Source organism: Hyaena hyaena, unplaced genomic scaffold (genome assembly GCF_003009895.1).
Source record: "Hyaena hyaena isolate Hyena2069 unplaced genomic scaffold, ASM300989v1 scaffold_368, whole genome shotgun sequence".
Taxonomy (NCBI): Eukaryota; Metazoa; Chordata; class Mammalia; order Carnivora; family Hyaenidae; genus Hyaena; species Hyaena hyaena.
This window is the reverse complement of record NW_024080989.1, coordinates 1267863-1283660: the sequence shown is the minus strand read 5'-3', so window position 1 is coordinate 1283660 and position 15798 is coordinate 1267863. Positions and strand designations below refer to the sequence as shown.

The 15798-nt window shown below is 39.1% G+C and overlaps 1 protein-coding gene across 1 annotated transcript in view; it reads right to left on the bottom strand.

Annotated features, from left to right (window-relative positions):
• USP18 (ubiquitin specific peptidase 18) overlaps positions 1 to 9488 on the bottom strand; it is a 63608-nt gene extending 54120 nt beyond the window's left edge. The window contains exon 1 of the mRNA XM_039250016.1: positions 9371 to 9488. Coding sequence (XP_039105947.1) covers positions 9371 to 9488 — 118 coding nt within the window. The remainder of the gene's footprint in view (positions 1 to 9370) is intronic.
• Between the last annotated feature and the right edge of the window lie 6310 nt (positions 9489 to 15798).

The window sequence follows — 15798 nt, the reverse complement described above, 5'->3', positions numbered from 1 at the left end:
GTATCTCCCTCTCTCTCTGACCCTCCCCTGCTCACGCTCTCTCTCTCTCTCTCTCTCCTAGAAATAAATAAAAAAAATTTAAAAAAAAAGAAAAAATTTGCTAAATAGTTTATGAAGAATATCATATCTTTTTGGGGCTTACAAATATAAATTAAATTAATTTAAATGCTTTATAAAATTGTTTGGTATCCCAGCATTTGTAATGCTAAATAAATAATCTTTAAGAATTGTATTTAGAGACACCTGCCTGGGTGGCTCAGTCGGTTAAGCGTCTGACTCTTGATTTCATCTCTGGTCACAATATCACAGTTCATGAGATGAAGCCCCACATAGTTGGGCTCTAGGCTGGCAGTATGGAGCTTGCTTGGGATTCACTCTCCCCCTCTCTCTCTACCACTCTCCTGCTCATGTTCATGCTCACTCTCTTTCTCTCTCAAAATAAATACATAAACTTTAAAAAACTGTATTTAAGCTTTAATTATTCACAATGCCGTAAGCCTTTCAAGAAAAAAATCCTATTTGCAAATTCTTCACATCTTGTAAAGATGAATTAAAAGCAGAATGTCAGCTTTACAACCTCAAATTATCATGAGGAGAAACACTCCAAATATATATACTAAAAAATCAATAATAAATCATCCCTCAATCCAGGTATAATCAAAAAATATTTTAAAATCTTTTAAAAGTTTAGAGAAAAACAAGGTACCCAAAACACAGTTTGTTCTCACTAGTCAAACTTCAAAAACCACATACTACATAAACTGGATCAAGCACTACAGCTCTTTGTAATGTTTGGTCTATTAATGAAAGCTAAAGACTGTTATCCAAATGACTGCTTAAATCATCATTCAATTCAATAATTGGAAATGAAACTTTTAAGAATTGTCCAAACTATTAATTTTAGGGACATTGCTCTGGAAAATATGCTCCTAAAAATAATTTTCCTGAATTATATTCTGCTGGGCGCACACACACGCGCGCGCGCGCACACACACACACACACACACACACACACTCACACACACATGACCAGTGATAACTTTAAATGTGCCACTTCTATATCATGTACATCAGGTATTTATCTGAACAAGCAGAAAAAACTAGAATGTCTTTTAAATTTAAAAGCATGGTGGATGGGGCGCCTGGGTGGCTTAGTCGGTTGAGCGTCCGACTTTCGCTTAGGTCATGATCTCACGGTTCGTGGGTTCCAGCCCCGCATCGGGCTCTGTGCTGACTGCCAGCTCAGGGCCTGGAGCCCGTTTCAGTCTGTGACTCCCTCTCTCTCTGACCCTCCCCTGTTCATGCTGTCTCTCTCTCTCTCTCTCTCTCTCTCTCTCTCTCTCTCTCTCTCTCTCTCTCTCTCTCTCTCTCTCTCCTAGAAATAAATAAAACATTTAAAAAAATAAATAAAAGCATGGTGGATTGATGGTGAATTCAGCCAGGATTCTCTCCTTGCAAATCTGACTGAAGAGATTTACAGACTGAAAAAAACAAGTTTTAAAAATGTTGATGCCATCAACAGTGAAACAAACATGGTGAAGGCTATGAATGGTTTAGGAATCACATACACACTCAGGACTGGCTTCCTGGGTGTGCAAACTGTAGCTGCAGAGAACTGTGCTCAACAGAGCCCAGGCTTGGTTTCATGCTTGCCTGTTACATACTGGAAATTCTTAATATGTTTAACAAGGAGCCCCACATTTTTATTTTACCATAGGACCCACAAATTAGAAGCCTGTCCTGCATACAGCATTTTGTTCATATACTTCAGTATGTGTTCAGAAAGTAATCACAGCACAGAAGAATGTAACAAAAATCCTTGGCCAAAGAAGAGAGACAGCAGGGCAGTTTCATGGCTCTTCATCAGTCAGTTTGGAATTGTCCTGTTGGGTACTCACATAACATGTTCAAACACTATGGAATGACAGACATTAAGTGCCTAGAAGGCTACTCTACACGCAAAAAAAGCCTTAATACTATAGTTTGCAGAACTTAGTGCCTGCAGTTTGTTCACTGGAACCTACTAAAGTAACCAAAGTTAAAGTCATCTTGAGAATTCAAATATTTCTCATGTGATACCTGCTGTAAGATCCTCCTGACCTTCAATTCCAATGAAGATGCTAAAATTGATGTGCATTTAAGTAGAGGTGAGGGGCAGATGGACTCAACTGTAACCAAATACTGATTTTAACACTCAGCCCTTTAGTGTTCTGCCAAAGAGTGCCAAAAAGTAGGCAGATGCTGTCATGACTACAAAAACACAAACTTGAGTAAAATTTCTTCTGAATGTATAGTAATTTTCAATGTGTTTTCTCAACTAGTGGATACTAAAAGTGCAACTGTTATTTTGAGTGGGGGTGCGTCCTAATTTTTTGTTTTGTTCTACTAAAACATTGGGAACCACTGATCTTATGTTTTGCTACTTAGAAAAGCAGATCTTTGGAACAGCAGCATCAGCATCACCTGGAAGTCTGTTTAAAAGAATATTAGGCCCCAATGCAGACCTACTGAATTGGAATCAGCATTTGGACAGGATTCTTGGCTATCTATATACACATTAAAGTTTGAGAAGATGGTCTAGACAACAAATACTAAAGAAGCTTAGGATGTCAAGTGTTGATCAGTGACATACAGGTTTCAATGCAGGACAACAACCTTCAATTAGTTTCATGAAGATTGTCCTCAGTGTTAGTTTCCCTAAAGGTTCATGATTTCCTGGTTGCTTTATTTGCATTTAAGCAATTCATTAGTGAAAACCTCATGTTGCGTATTTGTAGAGATACAGAAGATAGAAAGCTTTTGGTCCAGGTCTAGCAGCACCAATCGCCTTTCCATATTTATCCCCACTGCACAAGCATTCCACATTCTGCCACTGGGAGTAAACACTGCTACAGCCAGCCTGAACACAAATTTGGCAACATATATCACTATCTCAACAATAATCATAGTGAACGTCTGTCATTTCTGCCAGACCACTTCCCCTCCTTTGGGTAGCAGAATCACCTTTTCATTTCAAAAATGATCTCCATTTTCATAATCTGATGATTGGGTAGAACTCATCCCAACTTCTCATACCCACTCCCTGGCTCAAATAACCCAGGTCTGACCACATAGTGTCCCTGGTGGCTGTTTTAAGCAATGATCATGTGACCCAATCAGAGCTGATCATAAACTTGTTAGATGGCACTTTAAGCTGTAAACCAGACCACCCTTCTACCACAGAAAGGAAATGCAGGGGCAACTGGGTGGCTCAGTGAGTTAAGCCTCTGACTTTGGCTCAGGTCATGATCTCCCAGTTCATGAGTTTGAGCCTCGCATCGGGCCCTGTGCTAGAGCCTGCTTCGGGTTCTGTGTCTCCCTCTTTCTTTGCCTCTCCCCCATTTGTGCTCTGCCTGTCTCTCAAAAATAAATAAACATTAAAAAAAAAGAAAACCATCAGCCAAAGAAGAGCTAGTGACAGGAAACAGAACCAAGAGATGGGAAAGACACTGAGACAGAATCCTGAGGCCAATAGCTTAAGACCTGGATCCAACCAAGCCTCAAGCTGCCTGCTCACCAAACTTCTCCACTCAAGGTCTCTTCTGCTGTTTTTAAAATTAGTTTGAAATGGTTTCCTGTCTCTTGTAGCTGAAAGAGTACCAATTCATACTGATTAAGAAACTAATCAATGGGTGAGATAGGTGATGGGGATTAAGGAGTGCATTTGTGAGGAGCACTGTGTAATATATGGAATTGTTGAATCACTATATCATATGGCTGAAATTAATATAACACTGTATGTTAACTATACTGGAATTAAACTAAAAGTTTGGGGCACCTGGGTGGCTTGGTAGTTTGAGCATCCAACTTTGGCTTAAGCCATAATCTCACAGTTCATGAGTTTGAGCCCCACATCATGCTTGCTACTGTCGTCCCAGAGCCTGCTTTGGAACTGCTGTCCCCTTCTCTCTAGCCCTCCTCTGCTCATGTGCTCTATCTCAAAAATAAAGAAAACATAAAAAATTTAATAAAAAAGAAGGAAATAATCAGAGATACACACAAAGATCTATATAAGAGATTCATTTTATGGCCTATTTTCTTTATGTTTCACAAAAAAGTAAAGTGAAATACTGATGAGGAAAAGTGCAGTATTTAGGAGATTCTCGTGAAATCATTCCATTACCATTTTGTTTATTCTTTTTAAATATCTTTTTGTTTCTCCTTAATTAATACTAGATGATTTCTCAGGGTGCCTGGGTAGCCCAGTTAGTTGAGCTTTAGACTCTTGATCTGGCTCAGGTCATGATCTCAAGGTTGGTGGGATTGAGTCCCATGTGGGGCTCCATGCTATTAGCATGGAATTCTCTCTCCTCTCTCTCTGCCCCTCCCCCATTCACTCATGCATGCTCTCTCTCTCAAAATAAATAAATAAACATTTCAAAAAAACAAAACCACTATTTAATTTCTCAAGTGGAATTTTTTGCTGTTGGCAACTGCCAAAAAAAGAAAGGGAGCTTTCTTTTTTAAAAAATGTTTAAATGTTTTATTTATTTTTGAGAGAGAGAGAGTGTGTACAGGGGAGGGGCAGAGAGAGAGACACACACAGAATCCAAAGTAGTCTGACGTGAGGCTCAAACCCACAAACCGTGAGATCATGACCCGAGCCAAAGTCGGTCGCTTAACCAACTGAGCCACCCAGGTGCCCCAGAAAGGAAGCTTTCAAATTCAGGAGTTGCAGCACTATTTATAATGGCCAAAAAAAAAAAAAAAAAAAAAGGAAATGCAACAATAAGAATTAAGTAAATTATGACCCACTCATAAAATGAAGTACCATAAAAATCATCTTAAACTAATAGAGATGGGGCAATGACTATAACATTTCACTGAATAAAAAAGGAATTATAAAAATATCATATGGGGGCGCCTGGGTGGCTTAGTCGGTTAAGCGTCCGACTTTCGCTTAGGTCATGATCTCGCGGTTCGTGGGTTCGGGCCCCGCGTCGGGGCTCTGTGCTGACTGCCAGCTCGGAGTCTGGAGCCTGTTTCAGTCTGTGACTCCCTCTCTCTCTGACCCTCCCCTGCTCACACTGTCTCTCTCTCTCTCTCCTAGAAATAAATAAAAACATTAAAAAAAATCATATGGTATGAACCCAATTTTTTAAAAATATGTATTAACTACAGAAAGAGAGAGAGGGGGAGAAAGGAAAGACTGGGATGAAATATACCAAAAAAGTCATTAAAAAGTAACTCATTGGTGGAATTACAAATCATTTTTTCTTTTTTATAAATTATTTCTCTTAGCTTTCAAACTTGTTATTAGTTAATATGTAATTTTAAAATAAGTAATAATTTATTTGGAGGATAGATTTAATATTCTTAAAGGAACTCTGGGTGGCAACAGTGTTCCTATTCCAAGATTCAAAAAATTAATGAATTAGGGATGAGAAGTATTCAAATTTTTTTCTTAATTCTTTTACAAAATGTGAAGGAAAGGAGAAAATCTAAAGTTGGGAAACATCTAAATATATAAGTGGCATATATTAATAAACTCGTGTTAAATGATTCAGATAATAACTTCCTTTACTTAGTATTTATTTTCAATAGTCATAGTCTTAATAGTCTCTTAATAAATTAAATAAATTAAAAGTCTCATAAATAGTCACGAGGCTCAGCCTGAAGAGTTAAACTAAAAGAGAAATGATGGCAGTTGGTAATCCCATGAGCAAGAAAAAGGACTTTAAGACCAAATTCAGGGAAATCTGATAAAACAGAGAGTACAAAAAACCAGGCTATATTTTTAAAATTTTTTAAATGTTTATTTTTGAGAGAGAGACAGAGTGTGAGTGGGGGAGAGGCAGCGAGAGAAGGAGACACAGAATCCAAAGTAGGCTCCAGGCTCTAAGCTGTCAGTACAGAACGTGACATGGGGCTTAAATTCATGAACTGTGAGATCATGACCTGAGCCAAAGTCAGACACTTAACTGACTGAGCCACCCACAGACCCCCCCAGGCTGTATTTTTTAAAGACACTGTTCTGTACTCTGCCAAGACTTCAAAACTACTTATGTCAGCCAAATATGGCAGTAAAACCCAATGGAGAGTATCCTTTGGGCAGGCTGCAGGCCAGACCCCAAAAAGGGCAATCTTCAGAGTTAATCACAGAGGGGAAATGTAGGTGGGGCTACAAAACTAAGGAAAGTGAAACCTGAGATCTAAGAAGGATGGAGAAAGGCAGAATGGGCACAGAACATGCAGTTGAGCTAAGCAAGTAGTGATAAGTACCCACCAGAGGAAAAAAGGATGGCTTTAGTCCAAGAAAGGTGAATTTTCAAACTTAAGCCCTGACTCAAAAAACTGGCTCCCACAGAGGATTTTTAGGGGAGTGAAATCATTCTGTATAATACTATAACGGTAGATATATGTCATACATTTGTCAAAACTCATAAAATGTACACCAGGAGGGGGGCCTGGGTGGCTTAGTCGGTTAGGCTTCCGACTTTCGCTTAGGTCATGATCTCGCAGTTCGTGGGTTCGAGCCCCGCGTCGGGCTCTGTGCTGACTGCCAGCTCAGAGCCTGGAGCCTGTTTCGGAGTCTGTATCTCCCTCTCTCTCTGACCCTCCCCTGCTCATGCTGTCTCTCTCTCTCCTAGAAATAAATAAAAATATTTTAAAAAATGTACACCAGGAGTAAACCCTATTATAAAACATGAACTTTCAATGATAATGATGTTATCACTATAGGTTCATCAGCTGCAGCAAATGCACCACTTTGGTGCCAGATGTTGTTAATGGTTGAGATAGGGACAGGAGGCAGAGATGGGGTATATGGGAACTCTGTACTTCCCACTCAACTTTGCTGTGAACCTAAAATTGCTCTAAAAAAATAAAGTCTATTTTTTAATGGTTTTCGGTCCCAAAGAAACAAACTAACTTAGCTCCCAACTTTTCCCAAAACTTTTACCCTTAAAATAAGTACATGTGAATGAATTAGAAACTGGTGGCTTAAGTCCACCATCATTGTAGCCACAGAATCAATCAATCTTCTAAGAAATAGAAAGGGGAAAAAAAAGGTGATACAGGAAACCTTGGGTGGTCTTGGTCTCTAACTGGGCTCTTCACCTACAACTAGACTCTCCACAAGGAAAACTGACTCTGTCTTTAAATGCTCCAAGAGGAACAAAATTGACATGCCTAGAACATGATACAAGCTACCTCAAAGTCATGTTTCTTGAGTAATGGTAATGTGCTAGGTGCACAAATTAGGACACACCAGATGAAATCCCAAATAAGAGGGAATCTTGCAGTTACTCTCTCTCACAGTCCATGTTGAAGACATTAGGACTTACCTTGAGGCTACGTACATGTTAAATATTTTTCCCTTTGCAAGCCCCTCATTGTGTAAAAGTGCCAAAGTACAATACATTTTAATAGTGAAAAAGGATAATCAAAACAAAGGTTTTTTTTTTAAGTTTATTTATTTTGAGAGAGAGAGCATGCCCACATGCACTTGTGTAAGAGATAGAGGGACAGGGCAGGGGAGACAGACTATCCTAAGCAGGTCAGTTCAAAGTCGGAGCTGGAACTTGAACTCACGAACCAAACAGTGAGATCATGACCTGAGCCAAAATGAAGAGTCTGATGCTTAACCAACTGAGTCACCCAGGTGTCCCAAAACTTTAAGTTCTTTGTTATTGTTCTATAAATCAAGATGGGGGGCACCTAGGTGGCTCAGTTGGTTGAGCATCCGACTTCGGCTCAGGTCATGATCTCACGGTTTGTGGGTTGGAGCCCCGCATCGGGTTCTGTGCTGACAGCTAGCTCAGAGCCTGGAGCCTGTTTCAGATTCTGTATCTCCCACTCTCTCTGACCCTCCCCTGTTCGTGCTGTCTCTCTCTCAGAAATAAATAAAACATTAAAAAAATTTTTTTAAAAAGATTGAACTGTATACCCACTGCTACTTTCCTACCCATTTTGTTCCTACGAACACATTAGATGGCCTAGATATCTAGATTTAACACCTCCCCCTACCCCGCCTCACTCTGCACATAACACTAAAAAGAAATCTTTTAAAATTTTTGCCTTGTTCAGGGGCACCTGGGTGACTTAATCAGTTAAGCATCCGACTCAGGGTTTGAGCTCAGGCCATGATCTCACAGTTCATGAGTTTGAGCCCCCCATCGGGCTCTCTGCTCTCAGTATAGAGCCTGCTTCCCCCTCTCTCCCCATCTCTCTGCCCCTACCCCCTCAAAAATAAATACACATTTAAAAAATTTAAAATATTTGCCTTGTTCAAACCATATAATACAGAGAACAAACTGAGGGTTGCTGGAGGGGAGGCACGTCTGGGGATGGGCTAAATGGGTGATGGGCATTAAAGAAGGCACTTTTTGGAGTAAGCACTGGGTGTTACATGTAAGTGATGAATTACTGAGTTTTTCTTCTGAAACCAATACTGCACTGTATGTCAGTATTTAAATATATATATGTTAATTTGCCTTGTATTCTGAAACAATTTCAAAGTATAACTACCTCAATGCTGTAAAACATGCAGTTACCACTGCTTTCATTTTCAAACACTTGGAAACCAGATTTGCAAGGGTCATAGAATGAAGTTTTATGTTTAAATATCTAAATTTAGCTTTCTTCCAGGAAAAGAAGGCAAGGAGGTTGGAGGGGGATTAAGACTAAAATTCTATGATTTGCACAAATCTTTCAAATTTCTCAATATATATGCCCACTGACACAGCAATTCCACTTCTGGGAATTTTCCACAAATATATTTGTATATTCACATGAATGTGTAAATAAAATATTCACTGCTACATCATCTATACCAGTAAAGACTGGGAAAAAAAAACCCCAAATGCCCCTGAATTGTTTAAATAAATGATGTCCTTGTCATATTAAGCACCAATTCTTTTAAATGAGGTTAACATATCTGGATGTCTTGTCATTAAAAGATGTCCATCACATTCTGTTAAGTGGAAAAAGGTAAATTACAAAACAATTTTAAAAACTGGTATATATGAAAATTTCTGGTAAAGTATACCAAAAAATGATACTGAGTTGAGGATTAAGAGAAATTTCGGTTTCTACTTTACACATTTGTCAGCATTGTTTCAAATTTTTTTTTACAAGTTTGCAACACTTTTGTAATTTCCTTTGAAATTAAACACGAAACGCAAGTCCAAATATTTCAGGTTGAAAAAAATGCATCGGTCCAATCTATGTATGAAATGAATATACATCATTACTATCATTTGCAAAATCCAAATTAATGCCTTGATTGCCCAGGTGGCATCTCAGCAAAGCCCCGTCCGCCGTCGTCCCTGGAAAAAAAACTTCCAAATTTAGTACCACACTTGCCTCAGTTTCCACAGACGCGTCAAACCTCCACCGCGAAGTTCGATGCTGGGGAAACTGAGAAAAAGCTTCTCTATCCCTGTCGGCACCGAGCTCGACCCGGAACGCACAGAGGGCGCACCGCCCTGGCGGAACGCCGGGGTCATCTGGCCAGGCGCTCCGCCGCGCGCCCCAGAGCCGCGGAGCTCACGCCCCGCCCACCCAGGCTGCCCCGGCTTTCGTTTCCTCTGAAAGGAAAATGAAACTCAGCGAGGGGCGGGGCGCGCGCGCGAGCCTCCGCGTGGGAAGCAGGAGCGAAGCTCCGCCCGCACCTAGTAGCCGGCTGACCTGCTAGACCCCGGCGTTTTCACTCCTGAACGTGCTGCGCTTGCTGTCTGTGCGGTTTGCCCACCATTTGGTGAATACGCGTCTTTTTATTTTATTTATTTATTGTTGAAATTTTACGATCCCTGTAATTAGGATGCGTCTTACAATGGTCCGGCGTGTCATAGTATACGTAACATTTCTCTTTCGTGATGTAGTTTCTAAAATTGTGTCATTTATTTTTTTTAAATTTTTTTAATTGTGTGATTTAGAATCGATGACTTGTTTATTCGATGAAATGTGACACACAGGTATTCCTTTGTAGGGGACAGACGTGGTGAATAGTAGAGCTCAAAGGGAAATAGTATTCCTATTATTCCTCATTAGAACTTATAATGGAAAGATCTAATAAGAGGGTGCTCTTTGAAGGCACTGGTTGACACATTTCTCAAAACCATGCAAGAAACAGTTTAAGATGAAAAATTGTGTAATAGCTGTTTCGAAAGTTTGGGGGGGGGGGCGCCTGGGTGGCTGAGTTGGTTAAGCCTCTGACTCTTGAACTTGGCTCAGGTAATGGTCTCACTGTTCCTGAGTTCAGGCTCCACATCAGGGGGATTCTGTCTCTCCTCTCTGCCCCTCACTTTCTTGTGCTTTCTTAAAATAAATAAATAAACTAAAAAAAAAAAAAAATGTTTGGACCCTGAGAAGTATTTTCTGTAGTTTGCAAGGTGTCACTGAAAACCTCAGCTGGATTTTGTTCTTTTTCCTTTCTTTTTAATTAATTTTTGACAGACAAAAAGACAGAAAGACTCACAAAAAGAGAGTGCAGGGGAGGAGCTGAGACACAGAGAGGGAGAGAGAATCCCAAGCGGACTGTGCGCTTTCAGCACAGAGCTTCACAGGGGCTCAATCTCACACTGGAGATCATGACCTGAGCAGAAACCAAGGGGTGGTCCGACTGAGCCACCAACTTACTCCTCTTTTTCCTTTTAAAGTTGAAGTGGGAGGCAAGAAGCCACACCTAATTGCCTCACTTGAAAATTCTACCAAAAAACTTGGTTACAGAGCAAGATACTAGTCTGACTTTAGGTGATTATCTAGTTCTCTTTCACTGTGGAAACCTTTTAGAGAAGAGCCATTTGTCCAAGGAAAGGAACAATTTACAGAACCTGATGCTAATTTTTTGTTCTAGGAAAAGGGCAAGGTTTCCTGCATGGAATACGGGCAAGTGGTGTTTTAAGAAAAAGGCACGCACACAGAGACACACACAAAGTAAAGTCAATGACTAATAAAGTTCATGTTAGTACTTATTTACAAAGCTCATTTTTCCACAAACACGTCTAGTTTCATGTGACTTGTTTGCTTATTCCTTCTTCACAACTCTTTCCCTTGCCTGTTTTCCTCTCTGCATTTTATCAAGGTATGCTTTTAATTTTAAATTTTATTTTGCATGGTTCCAAAAATAAATTATAAATTTGCTTTTCATGTGTGTAGATTAAATCTCTCTCACAGTATTCCTTGTGAGAGAATGTAAACACATTCTCTTAAGAAAGAGAGGGTGGAGATAAGTCAAAGCAAACAGAACTCTTAAGTTTCAATTTCCTGGCATGGATTTCAAGGTAGAACTCAAAACAGATTGTGATTTCCTCTGTTACCTTTCCTAAGCCATTCTCTATCCCCTGGCAATTTGTTGCCTTAATGGAGGACTTTTTTAAACTAAATATTCTATTTTGAAAAATAAATTTAAACATACAGAGAAGTAAAAATACTACAATGATCCCATATACTCTTTACTCATTATAAACATTTTGGCACAGTTGCTTTATTCCTTTTCTTTCTCATATGTGCGCGCGCACACACACACACACACCCTTTACATACGTATTTTAAAGATTGTTTTTGAGTTTATTTATTTTAAGGCGGAGGCACAAGCAGGTGAGGGGCAGAGAAAAGGATAGATAGAATCTCAAGCAGGCTCCACACCATCAGCACAGAGCCCGATGAGAGTTTGTGAGATCATGACCTGAGCCAAGATCAGATGCCTAACTGACTGAACCACTCAGGTGCCCCTATATATATACATTTTAAATCAGTTTTGTTTTGGGGCGCCTGGGTGGTTCAGTTGTTTAAGCCTCCAACTTCGGCTCAGGTCATGATCTCATGTTCGGGGGTTGGAGCCCCACATCGGGGTCTGTGCTGACAACTCAGAGCCTGGAGCCTGCTTCAGATTCTGTACCTCCCTGTCTCTCTGCCCCTCACCCTCTCATGCTCTGTCTCTCTCTGTCTCAAAAATAAACAAAACATTAAAAAAAATTTTTTTTAATCCATTTTGTTTTACTTGTTAAACTATTTGAGAGGAAATTGCAGATATCAAGATTAATCAACCCTAAATAACCTAATGTATCTCCTGGGATCAAAGGAATTTTCTTACATAACACCAATGCAGTCATCAAATTCTGGAAATTTAATATTGATATAATACAATTTTCTAACATATACAGTAAATATATAAACTTTGCCAATTATCCTAATTTATAAACTTTTTTCCAACACAGAATCCAAGCCATGATCAAATTCATTTGTTTTTTTTATTATTATTAAATGTTTTATTTTGAGATAATTGTAGAGTCACATGCAGTTGTAAGAAATACAGGAGAGAAATTCAAGTTTTCCCAACCTGTAAAACTGTAACAGACATCACAACCAGGATATTGACACCAATGCAGTCAATGTCAATACAAGACATTTCCACCAACTTAAGAATCCCTCATGTTGCCCTTTGTTACTTCCTTCCTGCCCCACCCCCTCCTTAACATATGAAAATTACTCATCTGTTCTCCTTTTCTCATATTTTGTCATTTCCATAATGTCATATATTTGGAGTCACGGGTATGTAACCTTTTGGAATTGGTTTTTCTTTTGTTCACATAGTATAATTCTCTAGAGATTTATCCAGATTGAGGATATCAGTAGTTTGCTCCTTTTTATTGCTGAGTAGTATTCCATGGTATGAATGTACCGCAATTTGTTTAACAGTTCATCTGAACTGATATTGAAGAAAATCTGGATTATTTCCAGTTTTTTTTCTATTTATGAATAAACTGGTATTAACAACTATATACGAGTTTTTTGGTATGTACATACATTTTTATTTTTCTGAGCTAGATGCCCAGGAGTGCAATTTATAAGTGGTATGATGATACATGTTTAATTGTCAAAGAAATTATCAAAATTCTTTTCCAGAGTGATTGTACCATTTTACATTCTCACCAAAAGTGTGTTTATTATCTAGTTTCCCTGTGTCTCTGTCCACATTTAGTGTTATCATTATTTCTTATTTTAGCCATTCTGATAGGTGTATAGTAAAGTCTTGCTGTGGTTTTTAATTTAGTTTTAATGTCTCTTTAGTTTCCTTTCATCTGGAGTTGACTTTTTATTGTCCTCTGTAACACTGACATTTTTAAAGAATTTCGGTCTGTGGTTTCTTAGAGTGATGGTTATTTGGATCTGTCAGCTTGTTTCCTCATGATTTGATTCAGGTTGCACATTTAGCAACAGTACTACATACATGATGTTGTGTCTTATGTGCATCACATCAAGAGCCACCTGATGTCAGTGTGTCATGTTGTTGATGAGGATGACTTTCAGCACTTGGTGAAGGGGTCTACGAGATTTCTCCACTATGAAGTAAGTTATTTTCTTAATGAGTAAGTAATTTAAGAGGAGATATTTTGAGAATATGTAAATATTTTTTAACTCATGAGAATGCAAAAAACTTATCACACAAACACCCCATTCAAACCCCTGCAAGTGAGAGACTTGACCAAACTTAAACATGGCTTCCAGCAATCTAAAGCCACGTCCCTAGGACAACCCAGCACCCTTCTGAGTTCCTGTCTAGAAAAGCTCAGGGCTGTCAAAATAATTACTTTAACAAGCATTTGATGATAGACTCCTGAACCTCCCTGAGAGCATTTACTAAAAAGGGTTTATAATTATGAATCCTTCCTCTGTCCCTTTGAGATGTATGTGCATCTCCTACAACTCAGGACTGTCTTTCTCAAGGATCTGAAAGCCATTCCCTTGAAATATAATCTTCATCTTCTCTCAGTCACTGTGGGAGGATAAAATCCTCACTTCAATAATTGTCAGCTAGTAGGTATAGCTGGCCTAGTCACATTTACAGACCCTTTATAACTTTTTGCTTGAGCTCACCATACACGGCACAGGCATTCCCTGCCCCCTCATTCTTCCTTTGAAATGCCCAGCCACCTCTGTGCAAGTCAGAATAGAGCTCAGCTCTTTCCCTTACTGTCACTAATTGAATAAAATCTTTTTCACTGCTTTAACTAATATCTGGCTTTGTTTATCTTTGACACCCAAGAAACTTTCACCTATGGGTTTTAGCTTCCCCTATGACCCTTCTATGTTTTTTAGTTCACATTCTACCAAAAAGAAGAACTTTGCCTTCTCCCCATCTCCTTCACTTATTTGTTTCTTCCTGTGGACTCAAAAATTCTTTTTTTATTCAGTGTGTGCTGTCATTATTAATTTTGATGCTCAGACTGTCCAATAGGAGCTCTGTCAAACTGGCTCATATGTGCTTACGACATTTCCCCATTATTTTTTTAGCACTTTCTTACCTTCTGGTATAAGATGTTCCAGGTTCATCTAGTACTTTTCCTGCTTCATCCCTCAAATCAGCCAGTTCTCCAACAACAAGTCCTGGTTCCTTTTAGAGGGGAGTGGTATTTGGAAACCAAGATTCAGGCACTAAATGTTCTCACTGTTTTCACTGATATGTTATGATATATCTCACTGAGATGTTATTGCTTGTAGGTTCTTTCAATGGCAGAGCTAGGAAATAAGATTTTATTTATTTTTTTAAATATTTTAAATGTTTTATTTGTTTCTGAGAGAGAGAAAGAGAGACAGTGTGAGCAGGGGAGGGTCAGAGAGAGAGGGAGACACAGAATCTGAAACAGGCTCCAGGCTCTGAGCTGTCAGCACAGAGCCCGACGTGGGACTCAAACCCACGAACAGTGAGATCATGACCTGAGCCGAATTCGGACACTTAACTGACTGAGTCACCCAGGCGCCCCAATAAGTTTTTATTTAAAAACAAACAAACAAACAGGTATGCCTGGGTATCAGGTAAGCATCTGACTCTTGATTTTGGCTCAGGTCATAATCTCACAGTTGTTAGATCAAGCCCTGTGTGAGACTCCACACTGGGTGTGTCGCCTGCTTAAGATTCTCTCCCTCTCTCTCTCTCTGCCCTTCCCCTGCTTACACTCTCTCTCTCTCAAAAAAATTAAAAAAATAAGTGCATAATGATGCTTTCGATTCCAATCTAGTTTTATAATATTATCCAATATTACAGGGTTATTCCCTGCTCTATCCCATTCCATAATTATATATCCCTTCTTCCATAGTGAAAATCCTGGTTCCCATTAGTATCAATTTATAGTTTGCTCAGTCTGACAACACATATCCACAATAGCTTCAGAATAGCTATGCTCATACTCTTAGCAACAGCAAGCCTACTCAGTAAAGTTCAAGATTTCTTTGTTATTCTTTTTATCTGCACACAGAGGATATATAGTGAAAGTATTGTGTTCGTTACTGTGGATGAAATATTTTTCTTCTATGTGGTTATGGTATCCACTGGGTATACAGTTCAATGTATTTCTTTCTGTGTGGTGTAGTTTCAGGATGCCTATAGCATCTTCACTGTCTCTGCTGTGGATAACAGTACAGGAAAATAGAATAAGATTACCATCAATAATGACAAGAAAGACATTGAGCATATGGCCCAATAAGCTGAGAAATACACAGCTGAATATGAGAAGTAGAGAAACAAAAAGTGTCTCCCAGTAATTCATATCATTTGTAGGCATTCAACATAAAATCCATGGTTGAAGATGAGAAACTTCAAGGCCAGATCAAAGATGAGGAGAAACAGAAGCTCCATGACAAGAAAAATGAAATCATCAACTGTCTCAATAAGAATTAGACTGTGAAAAAGGAAGAATCTGAACATTAGCAGGAAGAACTGGAGACAATATTCAATTTAATCATTGTCAAGTTGTACGAGAGTGCAAGATGCATGCCAGGAGGAATGCTTGGGGCTTCCCTGGTAATGAAGCTCCT